This window comes from Juglans microcarpa x Juglans regia, chromosome 7D (genome assembly GCF_004785595.1).
Source record: "Juglans microcarpa x Juglans regia isolate MS1-56 chromosome 7D, Jm3101_v1.0, whole genome shotgun sequence".
Taxonomy (NCBI): domain Eukaryota; kingdom Viridiplantae; phylum Streptophyta; class Magnoliopsida; order Fagales; family Juglandaceae; genus Juglans; species Juglans microcarpa x Juglans regia.
Window position 1 is genome coordinate 5,063,033 of NC_054606.1, and position 13,349 is coordinate 5,076,381.

Here is a 13,349-nt window from a genome sequence, read left to right on the forward strand (position 1 = left end):
AAATAGTAATGAAATAGTAAAATTTAGATAGTGAGTTAAGATGAGATAAGATGAAAGTTAAAAATTAAATAAAATATTATTAGAATATTATTTTTTAATATTATTTTTATTTTAATATTTAAAAAAATTAAATTATTTATTATATTTTATATGAAAATTTATAAAAATTATAATGATTAAATAAGTCGTGACTAGTTTTGAATCCAATCCTCCAGTGAGATTGCTTTACTTATCAAACACAGCCTATATGCTTTTGAAAGTTTGGAGAAGCTAGAAAATGGGGTGTGTAGCTGTGGCACACTACACAAATGCTCTCAACAGCCGTGATGCTGCCAAGGCATGCGGGATTACCGTAGGACATCACGTTGTAAGGGAGAAGAGACGCTACTCATCTATTTCTCTTCTCCGAAACCATGATCGTGTCTGTACGGATTTTGAGAGTGAGCTATCCACTCAATGCCAGCTGCAAGGACCCACAACTCTACAAAGGGTCCACCAAACGTCCGAATTACTGTAGCAAACCCTTCTTTAGAACATTTTCACTGGGTTTTCCATCTCTGCCTTATTCCCATAATTTAGAGAAAATTATAGGGTTTTAGAGAAACCCTCTCCGTCCCAATCTCTATTTTGTGGTTTATATTTACGGTGTGTATAATTATTTCTCATATATGAGAAACTACTGTACATCCCATCGCATTCGGTTTCTTCTTCGTCCCACGTCTTCTTCTCTCTCGATTGACCATTCTCTCGCAACACCAATGAACGCAGCCTCTCCCCATCTGTAATTTTTGTAAGTTTTTTTTTCGGTTTCTTCAAAATCAAAACCGTTTCTCTCTTCCCTCATTTTTCCTTTTTTTTTTTTTTTTTTGTATTTTTCTTGGAATATTTCTTTCATTCTCTATTTCTCTCTTCCCATTTTTCTTCCTCCCGATGCCATGATTAAGATAAGCTTCAATAGAAGGTCTTCAACTCTCTCTCTGTGTCGGCGATGTCTTTCCTGTTTGGCTGCCTAGAAAGCTTGCAATGCTTTCCCTGATTTGCATTTTTTTTGCGATTTTTTTTTAATCTCGTTTAGATTTATGGTTTTGGGTTTTGTTTGAGGAAACCGCTTCTCATTTTTATTCTTGCGTTGCCATTGATTTCTATGTATTATTTTGGCTCTCTTGAATGTTTGGTTGCCGAGAAAGTGATAATGCATTATCTCTGTTTTTTTTTTAATTACTATGTTTTTCTCATTGCGAAACCAACTGTTTGGTTTGATCTAAACATTCATTTAGGCTTGGGATTGTGGATTTTTAAGGATGATCTGTGTTGGATTTTTGGCTATATTCACTGTTTGGCTGCCGAGAAAGTGACAAGCCATTTCTCATATTTTTTTTCAAAATATGTTTCTCTCATTGTTGTCCAACTGATTTTGTTGATGGATTGTTTGTGGTTTGCGATTGTGGCTTATTGAGGATACTCTACTATGGGTTTCTGTCTATGAATGTTGTTGGCTGTATTGACTATTTGGCTGCCGAGAATTTTATGATGCTATCACACAAATTTATTTTTTTTAATCTGTTTCTCTCATTGTTTTCCAACCTTTTTGTGGGGTTTTTAGTTTTGAGAAGAGCTTGGTGGAATTTGTGGTTATGAAATTTGTGGAGTTATTGGTTTTGAGCATAATTTGGTGGAGTTTGTGGTTATGAAATTTGTGAGGTTATTGGTTTTGAGCAGAATTTGGTGGAGTTTGTTGTTATGAAATGTGATTTATCATTGTTTGTGGTTATCCATTCATTAATTTGTTCTGTGTTGTTGGGTCATTTGCAGTGTTTCATATTTCTTAGGTGAGGGAGCTATTATTAGGCTATGATGATGGTATTATAGTGCGGGTTAATTCACAAGTGTTAATAGGGCCCCATCGATATGGCGATGTAATCCTCACCCGAATTGCCATATTGCAGTTTGTAGTACTTTCCAAAAAAGGCAATGGACGTTCGGGTGGAGTTTTGCAACCATTCGATATGAATGACTCATTGTTTACACATGCTGTCAATATTTCCATCATTCTGAGCCCCATTTATTTATAAATTTGATATGAAGGAACCTGATGGGAATGCTCTTATTTAGCATTTTGTGATTTGTATTATTGTTTGGTTGTTGTTTTGTGTGAATATGTGAATTGGTCAGTTCTGTTACATTATTTTTTTGTTGTGTCATTATTTGATAAAGTTATGTTGTGATAAAAAAATAATGTGTAAATTAAACCCCCTTGGCTATGATGATGACAAAGACTGGTGGGGATACATGAAATTTATGGTTATTTCCTCAATGGCTAGGTAACCAGGACGGCCAACAAGTAGTGGCAACCGGTTGTTGCAGCCATGAGAGGGCGGCCAAATTTCGTAGATGTCACCAGTTGGTTTTCGAAGCTGGCGATTGGAAAAACCCCAAACTTCATACTTACGGTGGGCAAAATGGAAACTCTCCTATGACTGTTGAGGACTCTCCACCCCTACCCCATAACGATCTTATCGGCGTTAGGAAATCAGTCAGAAGTGCGAATTTTACCCCCGAACAAGACAAGTTATTTGTTTCCGAATGGCTTAATTGTAGCCTTGATGCCATCCAGGGAACAGACCAAAAACACTCCCAACTTTGGGAAAAAATTTATGAATACTTCCAACAATTAAAAGAAACCACAAATGACCGGACCATCAAGTCTTTCATACATCAGTGATTGGTTATTCAAAAGGTGACAGACAAATTTTGTACAAAACTAGTGCAAGTTGAAGGGTTGAATCAAAGTGGCATGACCGAACAAGACAAGGTAGAATATCCATACTCTTACTTGTTTTATGAATAATTAATTTTTTTATACATTGGTGTAACATAAAGTTTTTTGTTTACATGCAAGTTTGACAAGGCCAAGGTTATGTAAGCATCACTAGAGAAATGCTCATTCCAGTTCGAGTATTGTTGTCACCTGTTAAAGGAACAACCTAAATGAATTTGATGTTCGACAAAGGAGGATCCAAAGTGAAGGAAGATGATGTCCCCGACCCCGACCCCGACCCCACCTCGATGTTCAAGCGCTACGGTGTATTTAGTTTTTGATCTCGAGGCGGATAATGTGATAGATAATGATGTGATCGAATTGGACCGACCAATGGAAATGAAAGTTGAGAAAGGAAAACGAAAAGCCCAAGCCACGTTAGCACATAAGATTGTTGGGCTCAACAAGCTGAAATATACGCTTTTGGATAAGTCACGTGCTCAGGAAAAAAGAGTATTTTCGCCTCAAGGCTGAAAAGATGGAATATGATAAGGAAAAATAGTTAAATTTCATCTGTCTCTAGAATGGAAGATTGAGGTTGGACTCCGAGAAGATGGAAAATGAGAAGAAAAATGAGCTAAATAAAATCCGTCAAAATGATGAAAGACTAAGGTTGGAGGCGGATAAACTAGAGCTCGCAAGAAAGGAAGCGAATTAGCGCATTATGATGATAGACGTGAGTGCCATGCCAGGACTGCAACGATTATATTTCCAGGAACTGCAAAGGGAAATCATGACAAGACGCAATGCTGCAACATATTTGGTTTGATAATATTTTTCTGTAAAAATTTTATTTCTTTATTTATTTTTTGTTTCAGACAATGATGGATGACGATATTATTGATACTAAGACAGTTTAATTTTTTATTTAGATTGTGTAAATTGATATTTTGAAACAAGGAAATTGACTAATACAATTTCAAAAACTATTAAAGATTACCTCAAATATAATCCCTACTAATATGAAGTAAATACGAATTGAAATTTAATTAACTCAAATGTAGTTTACACTAACATGAAGGAAATACGAATTGAAATTTGATTAACTCAAATATAGTCACTATAACATGAAGAAAATATTAGTCAATTATGAGACATGTCTATTATTGGGAATATAATAGCCATTGATGTTCAATTAGATCTGCTTGGAGCTGATAATGTGTCGAGGTGTCTCTAATATGATGATGACGCTGGATGAAGTCTGTAAGCTCACTTGTATGATTGCGCGACAGTTCCGGGACTTCATCATCAAGTTGATCATACTCAATGTTCGAACCCTCACTGTCATCTCGCTCGTCTTCAATGATCATATTATGTAGAATAACACATGTTTTCATTATATTTGTTAGTTCCTTAACTTTAAACATTCGGGAAGGTCTACGAATGATTGCAAATCGTTGTTGAAGTATCCCGAATGCACGCTCGACATATTTTCTTGCGGATTCTTGTGCTTTCATAATTTTTTTTTCGTATTCCCTTGTGGTGATGAAATTGTCTTCACAAAAGTTCGCCACTTAGGATAAATACCATTCGCAAGATAATATCCCATCTGGTAGTGGTTGCTATTGATTGTGTAATTAACTGCAGGAGCAAGCCTTGGACAAGTTCCGTGAAAATAGAACATATCTCTAACACATTAATGTCGTTATGTCAATCGGATATACCAAAAATTGCATGTCATATCCAGAGATCATATGAAGCAACTTTCTAAAATAATAATTGCTTCACGAATGTAGCCGGAGTATATACATTTCCAAGTTGCGGGGCTGTTTTTTCACTTCCAATGTATGCAGTCAATGCTTCCCACATTCCTGGAAATTCCTGTTATTCACCAACCGCAAGCAATCGAGCAATATCATTGGCATTTGGAGACCGTAAATATTCATTTGAAAAAATACTTACTATTGTCTCAGAGAATTTTTTAAGACTCTCTATTGTAGTACTTTCACCAATACGTATGTATTCATCCATAAAATCTTCAGTAATCCCATACGCCAACATTCTAAGTGATATGATTATTTTTGCATAGAAGATAAACTGAGTCTTCCGGCATTATCTCTTCTCTGGACGAAGTACGGCTTGTAAGACTCTACCTCATTTAGAATATGGATAAAGAGGGGACGACTCATCCGAAATCTAATTCGAAATAGATTCGAGGAATATACTGGATTTTTTGCGAAATAATTACAAAATAAGCGCTTGTACCCTTGAATATGATCACGCCGAATAAACTTACAACGTTAGCGATTGGCACAATGCCTCGATGATTGTCCATCGGCCTCTTCATTAAGAACAACATACAACTTATCTTCAGAAGATAAGTATGTTAACAATTTACGAAAGAAGGTACGAGCTATTTGATGAAGGGAGTGAGAGATCAGGGGAGACTGTTGAAATTCGATTCTTTAGATGAAATGAGATTTGAGATAGTGAAAATGTGAATGAAGGCAGAATTCATATTTATAGAGGAAAAAGTTACCATTACATATACGATAAAAAATGTTACTGTTTGAGACTGGAGAAAAAAAATTACCATTGGAGAAAAGATAAATTCAATTACCGTTAGTATACAATATAGTTATACTTATACTAATATATAACTAATACTAATCACTATAACTAAATCATTATAGTCTATTAAATGTATTACAGATTTTAGTAATGTAGATTTTATATTACAGATTTTAGTAGTGCAGATTTTGTAATAGGAACATATTTTTAGAACAGATTTTTTAAAGCAATTTTTTTTTATTAACATATTTTTATTTTTTAATGACAAACTTACATTTTAAAAAACCGTAAAATCGGACCAGAAACTGATAAAACCGAAAATACCTGTTTAGGAGAGCAATCGGTACGTAATCAGTTTTAAAAAATATAAAACCGGTACATACTAATTTAGTCTTAAATTTTATCTAAAATCAGATCGGATCGGATCAGTTACACCTCTATTGTCGAAGGACTTATTGCGGTCTATCAAAGACATCCAGCTGGCAGCCATAGGAGACTTAAGTCCACCAAAGTTTCAATTTTATTGCGCATGATCTTGCTAGATGAGCAGCAATCACTAACATTATTGGAAGCTTTCCCAGAGAGAACAGTCCACCCATATCTTCAACCAACACTTCCTTTTCAAACTCCCCCTTCGCTGTAATTTCAGTCATTCTTTACGTATTCTCTACTTTGACCACTTTTTTTGAATAAAAAAAAAAAAAAAAAAAAAAAGACCTAAAAAGCGAAACAAATTAAAAAAAAAAAACCAAAAGAAATTTCAACAGCCGTGGCCCATAGATGCTCCACTTTCATATAAATCAAAGCGTGCTTCACCGAAAAGATAAGTAAATTTCCGGGATGATGCAAAGTCCCTGACTCCCTGTTTTTGTGATGTCATGGTCACGTTTATACTTTTAATAGTTTTCACATTTTCTATTAATTCATCTCATTTTATTTAATTATTATAATTATTTTAAATTTTTATATAAAATAAAATAAACAATTTAATTTTTTTAAATTTTAAAATAAAAATAATATTAAAAAAATATATTCTAATAATATTTTATTCAAATTTTATATATAATTAAGATGAGATGAAATATTTTATTAAAAATTAAAGAGAACATTATTATAATATTATTTTTATTTTAAAATTTAAAAAAATTAAATTATTTATTATATTTTATATAAGAGTTTAAAAAAATTATAATAATTATATAAGGTGAGATAATTTAATTTTATGTATTAAAATCAATCCTTAATCTCAATTCAACTCGTCTCGTCGGTAAAAACAAAAACGAGCCGGTCGTTTAATAGTTCATCCCAACCTCACGGAACAAAGGGTATTCAAATCTTATTCAGGACAGGGGCATATACAAGGAGTACAAACAAACATAGGAACAACAATTGGAAAAGATATTAAATGCAGAAGAGTGAACAACTCTGCACTCCATCGTTTACCTGCGATCACAGCAGGAAATCCTAGTTTCCTAGAGAAGTTTACCATTACGAAAAAAAAAAAAAAAAAAAAACTGGGTCATTTTATTTTTTTCTATATTCCTGTCGTTCGAGCAAGAGCAAGCCCAATCAAGGGAAAAAGCCTACAACTTCCTCACCAAGAGATCTACTCCATGTTCAGGCTCAATAACTAACCTAAGAACAGGTGCATGGCAGTACTTGGGAGAGAGGGAGAGGGAGAAGTTGGACAGAATGAGAGCTATGAGTATCTTGAGTTCAACCATGGCCAAGTTCTGTCCAAGACACACGCGGGGCCCAACTCCAAATGGCATGTACAAGTGTGGAAGCTTGCAAGCACCCGTTATTCCGTTTGCAAATCTATCTGGGTTGAATCTGTAGGCATCCTGTCCCCAGTTTTCTGGATCAGTATGCAAGGTCAGAACCATAGTCCAGAGGTTGACACCCTTGGGAACATTAATGTCCCCGAATTTCATGTCCTTAAAGGCCTCCCTAGACACCACCGCTACTGGGGGATAAAGCCGCAATGATTCATGAATCACCATCGTGAGCTGCAGGAACAAGAGACCATGTTAATGAATATTAAACAATTTAAAAGTTTATTCATCTTCTTTTCTCTGTTGTTATAGTCGGCAGGAGGACCTGTTTCATCTTCCGGATCATATCGGCATCAGGGGTAGCGCCTCCACAGATGTCAAGAACCTCAGCACGGACACGGTCTTGCCATTCTTGATTTGAAGCCAACAGCATAAGGCACCATGTTGCAGAAACTGCAGTGGTCTCAAACCCAGCCAAGTATATGTTCTTGCAGTTATCGACAATGAAGCGGTCGGTTGCATCTTGGCTCAGGTCACTGTTCTGGGCGCCCTCAAGAACCATCTGCAGCAAATCTTTCTCATAGGAGGCTTTCTGTCTCTCCTTCACCACCTGCAGTATCAAATTTCGAACCTCTTTTTCTAATCCCCATGCTTCCCTGTTGCTCCTTGTGGGAAGGTACCTGCAAACATAATCGTGTGCAGAAATCAGTCAAGTTTCCCTATATCTTGAAATTAAGGACATATTGGTTACGAATTTCATGGAAAAATGGTCGCACCTCAAGCCAGGGACTCCAGTGGACAAAACTTTCTTTGACATGGCCTCCTGCAGAGCTCGTAGTTTTACGAAAATCTCCTCCCCTTTGGAATAGTTGCTGCCAAAACATGCTCTTGAGATCACATCGCCTGAGAAACTTCTCATATACTCGTCGATTTTTATGTCTGCGGTTCCGCCCTCTGTCTCAATCCTACTCTTCCATGTGTTCAGCAGATTGATTGTAGATTCCGTGATCAAGTTCATCATTCCCTACAGAACATCCACATATCAATCCATTATTTCTACTGTTAAAAATTAACGTAGGAGCAAAAGAAGAAACCTGTTCTTTGAATTAATCATACCTTAACCTTCTCCATGTATAATTCAGGAGCAAGGATTTTCCTCTGGTGAGCCCAAACAGCGCCATTTGAGGTGAGAATTCCCTGACCAAGCAAAGGACCACGCTCTTTGTGCTGATACGACGGCTTTCCCAAGTCCAAGGATGTGCATGTGGTTATCTCTCTCACGACATCAGGTTCGTTTATGAACAGTATTTGTGTGTTGCCGAGAGAAAACACAAACACATGACCTGTTCAGTGCAGATGCAAGAAAGAAAGTTAGTGGCTGCCTACCAGATCATCATCAAACTTAGAAAATGAGTTCAAAACTGAGATGAAAGAAGGGAAAGAGATGATGTTGATGACTTAAGCATAATATACCATATTGCTTCCTCCATTGCTCGAAGAAGGGAAAAAGAATTGTGGCACAGTTGTGGGTGACGGGGTTTTCACCGGTGGGAGCATTAATTGTGGTGGTGGATCTTGCCTTCTTTATCTCCCTAATGTTTCCGAGCAGTAAAGTTGGCGGCGGTCCGGTGATGCCTTGGTTCCTGAGCGCAGATCGGAGCCTCTTGGGCTTCACCACCAGAGCATTATACAACCGTATCAGCAATCCAATGAAACCAAGCAGTGCAAAGGACATGAATATCTTTGCACCCAGTTGGAGCTCCATGATTCAGAGTCTCTCTTTTAGACTATTAGACCCCACCTGCAACTCTCTCTCTCTCTCTTCGGTGGAAGTTGTGCAAATGTTTACTTGGAAACTTGGCTTGTTCACCTTTAAGCTCAGAAGAGATGCATATATAGTGAGCTTTGTGGGACAATTTGGTCATAACTAAAACTCAATGTAAGGGGATTGTTTTAACGAATTACTCATCTTATTTTATCTTATTATTATAATTTTATTAAATTTTAAAATAAAATATAAAAAATAATTTAATTTTATAAAATCTTAAAATAAATAATATTAAAAAAATTATATCATAATAATATTTTATTTAATTTTCATCTCATCTTATATATATAATCAAATGAAACATTAATTTTTCTTTATATGAGCAAGATTGGTGTATGTATGCATGCATGTATTATGATCAGGACTTTTTTGAAGGTCCATATTACTCTCATCTACTTTTTTGTAATGTATTTTATAATTTTAGTATGGAAGGGTTTATTCAGAAAATAATAAGTGTTTGATGATTAGAACAGGGATCAATCTCACTACAGAAATATTTTGAGATTCGAATTTGGATTCTGAATAAGTGTTCCGAATGATTTTTTTTTCTTAATGATTAAGAAAATATTTTTTAATGATATTGTGAATTTTTTTATTTTTTTAAAAAATATTTATGATGATTAAAAAAATACATAAAAATAAAAAATAAAATATAACGATCGGGACATTTTTTCGGGACAAAAATTCGGGAACCGTAGCATTACTCATCCTTGACTCGAAAAGGTTCAAACGTTGGTGGGAAAGAGGTCTTGGAACTTTGGCAGAAACGGGACCAACCAACCAAGGTATGGATGCATTAATTGTTTGCTTTTGTGGACTTCAATAGTAGAATTTAGACAAACTAATGGTCGTTTAACACGTGGATACCACCTGCTTGTCATTTAATTCGGAGAAAAGCTACGTGAAAAAAAAAATTTTAATCTATTTTATAATTTTATAACCTAACGTATTATTTCAATTATCTCAATTTTTAAATTTATTTTTATAGAACGAAATAAAACGTTTTTCTTATTCTTGTAAGAGTAATATTAGACTGCCGCTCAATAGTGAATGTTGAGTATGCCGCTTAGGTAAAATTCAATTATTTATTTTTATTTTTATATTTTTTTAACATCTTTATAATATTTTTAAAAAATAAAAAAATATCAATATATTAATAGTTACTTTCTTAATTAATAATTAAAAAAAATTAAATATATGAATAATCAAAATAAAAGAATAAAATGAGAAAATATATTATCATTATTTTCTTTATAATTCTCTTTTTGATTTTGTCGACAAAGACATTTAAAAGAAAAAATTTCTGTCGACTTTGGTGTTGTGATAAATATGTATGTCAGGAATGGACAGCAATAGTGGGCAGGTTTTGTGGTTAAATTTCAACCCTTCAATCACTTTCAATCAATATTGTCCGCTGAGACGACAACGGGTAACTCAAGGTTTGGGACATTCACACACTCTTCAGTTTCGCTCACATTACTTTCTCTATTAATTTTGAGCTCTAAAATGGGATCGTCATGTGCAACACAAATAATTTTGTTCAGACCTAATCCCAATCTGTCCACATTCCAAGATTTGTTTCCCAAGTAAAATGTGTGATTTTTTGATCAAAATGATTGTCTGTGTCCTGTGGTTGCTTTTGACTTTATGGGTATGCTGCCCATGCTGTTCTCTGTTGGCTAATTGATTTTCTGACCCAAATAGATGAATTAATGCTCAGACATTTTAGCATACCTGCCAATATCATCCTCAAAAAAGTCTTTGCAAACTCTCTTTGTATGCCGTTACATTGAATGTCCCTAACCTATAATTTTGGCTCCTCTAGTAAACAAGATGATAGTTGAATCTAAAGTTGGAATTCTCTCTCTTCTTCATTTGTTATAAAATTATAAATTTTTCCAATCATTTAAAATAGATAAATTTTATTTACAATATTTACTTAAAGACTGTATATGCAAGTATTTTATTAAATGAGAAAAAATATCATTTTAAGAGAAATATTTTTATAATTTTAAAAAATTTTAAAAATAAAATTATCTAAACTTATATTATAATTCTCAAATGAAAATTGTACATAACATTACTCTTTAAAATATACCGACATAATATGCTGTGAGATCTACCAACTGTATTTATCTTTTAAGGAATATCTTATAACCGGTCCGACGCTCTGAATGTAACCTACCATATTCCTCTTTCTCTCTCTCTCAACTTTCTCTTTAATTATTATTATTATTTTTTATTGGCCACCGGCTGTGCAGTTTTACCCATTTGTTGGCAGGTTTTAGTTAGTGAAATTACTGCAATGAAGAGAATTGATGAACACGTTTATTACTTTCAACCACCGTCTATGAGTTAAATAGTCATGGCAAGATCCTACCTTGGAGGATTCACCAAGCTTTTTTATACATTTTTTTTATTGTTTTTTAATTTTTCTGGATTTTTATATCAGAAGTATGAAATCTGGATTTTCCTGGAGGATTCACATTCAGATTTCAGATATCATATCGCATTGTTTTTCTAGATTTTTTTACATCCTATTTCGTTTGGTTGAATGATAAAGGGCTGCTAAAGGATTTATCTTCCATCACGTGTGATTAAGGGGCTCTCCAATTGATCTGGTGTGATAAGCTTCATTATGCTTTAAATGGCAAATTCTCGTTGAGGGTTGTTAAAGCCAAGCAGCAGTCCGACCGCTCCAAAACGTTTTTGTTATCTTTATTCAAATGGTAAAAAAGTACTTAAATAGAGAGAGAAGCTTTAGTATAAAGAGATTCAACAAAAATAAATTTATAAATTAACATATTTTGATGTGATATGTTAGATTGTAAAATTATTTTTATTGTAAAGTAAATTTAACGTATTATAAAAAGTCATATTAGTTTATAACTTTATTTTAAAAATTTCTTTTTAGCTATATCACTTCTAAAAATAAATTGTAACAATCTCAAATTCTCCATACCCTTTCAATTTTTCCGCATTCCAAAGTTGTATATGAATTTTGAAATAAAAAAATCCCTCCCTCTATCAGCCATCTTAATTGTCAAAGTGTAAATAATACCGTTAGAGCTCCCCAACCCCACATCACTAATCAAGGTTCGAATTTCCTAATTAAATTCATTACTCCTAGAATTCGTATGGGGCGAGTAAAGGACTTGATCGATGCATTTTAATATCATTGATTGCCCACAACATTACACACGCGCACGTATAAATATTCAAGAAAATGATAGACACGTGCTGTATTTTTTTTTAATAATTATTTATATAATTATATTTTAAACAATGGATATTTTTATAAAATAACTTATAAACGTAACGTGACTTTATATAAATTAATACTCTCATTCTGATAAAAAAATTTATTTTTTATATTGTATCGTTAGTTCTGAGAAGTTCGTTGGATTCCGGTCTCCCACCAATACACTTTCGATTTTTATTAATATAATTTTCTCATAAAAAGAGAAAAAAATAAATTAGGTGAACGGTTTAAATAAAACAGGGAGAGAAGTTCGCAGATTAATTGGAGGGTCAAAGTTGGCGAACACCCCTCCCCCAGCTGGAAATACAGTTACGACCCGTCGTTTTCTGGGAGTTTGCTGGTTGTGTTTCTGTTCAACCGAGACAGGAGATTCCAACAGCTACAGCGGACCACCCAGCCTACCGCAGCGACACACGACAATTAATTCATGTAAATTTGTCCAATGTTTGAATTTGAAAACCCTTTGCATATATAATTTGATTCGTTGCAGCCAGCATGACCAAATTCTCTTCACATGCAGCGTGCTTCGCTTCCAACATCAGAGGAAATTAACAGAATTTAACGGAATATATAATATGCAGAAGAGTAATTTTATACACTATATTATCATTTTATTATGTAAGATGTGACATATTTATCACTATTATCATCTAATAAATGATCATTCAATAATAATAAATATTTCATATCTTAAATAATGAGATAGTAGTACGATGTATATAATTTTTCATACCGAGAGATCCACAATAGTTATTTCTTGAGAAAAATTTCCTGTTCTTTTAGATCTACAACTACGTATTTTGTAGCATATGCAGCATGTGCTTTTGTCTTTTTTATTTTTTGAATGGTTGACTGATTTTTGGTATATTTATTGAATAATGTTATATACAGTTAAAATATACAAATCTCATGTATTCTTTTTTAAAAAAAGTGGAGCCAATTTATATATTTACAAATCGATTTTTATTAATTTAGTACCCCATATATATATATTTTAAAAAAATACTATATTGACCAATTTATAATTAGGACAAACTCAGTGATTGATGCAGAAAAAATTCCTTAATAATTTAATTCCGAAGACTCAATTGGAGTCAATGGAACGAATGCTTCACATGTTTTTTCATGGAAAAAATTGATACAACTTTTAGATTC

The 13,349-nt window shown here is 33.8% G+C and overlaps 1 protein-coding gene across 1 annotated transcript; it reads right to left on the reverse strand.

The window, feature by feature from the left end:
* Positions 1–6,640: 6,640 nt before the first annotated feature.
* Positions 6,641–8,931, reverse strand: LOC121240020 (cytochrome P450 714C2-like). The gene is made up of 5 exons (XM_041137453.1): positions 8,578–8,931; positions 8,221–8,447; positions 7,881–8,128; positions 7,430–7,784; positions 6,641–7,338 (listed from the first exon to the last, which is right to left on the reverse strand). Exons 1-5 carry the CDS (start codon positions 8,867–8,869, stop codon positions 6,913–6,915), a joined length of 1,548 nt encoding a protein of 515 aa, XP_040993387.1. The 5' UTR covers positions 8,870–8,931; the 3' UTR covers positions 6,641–6,912.
* Positions 8,932–13,349: the final 4,418 nt, after the last annotated feature.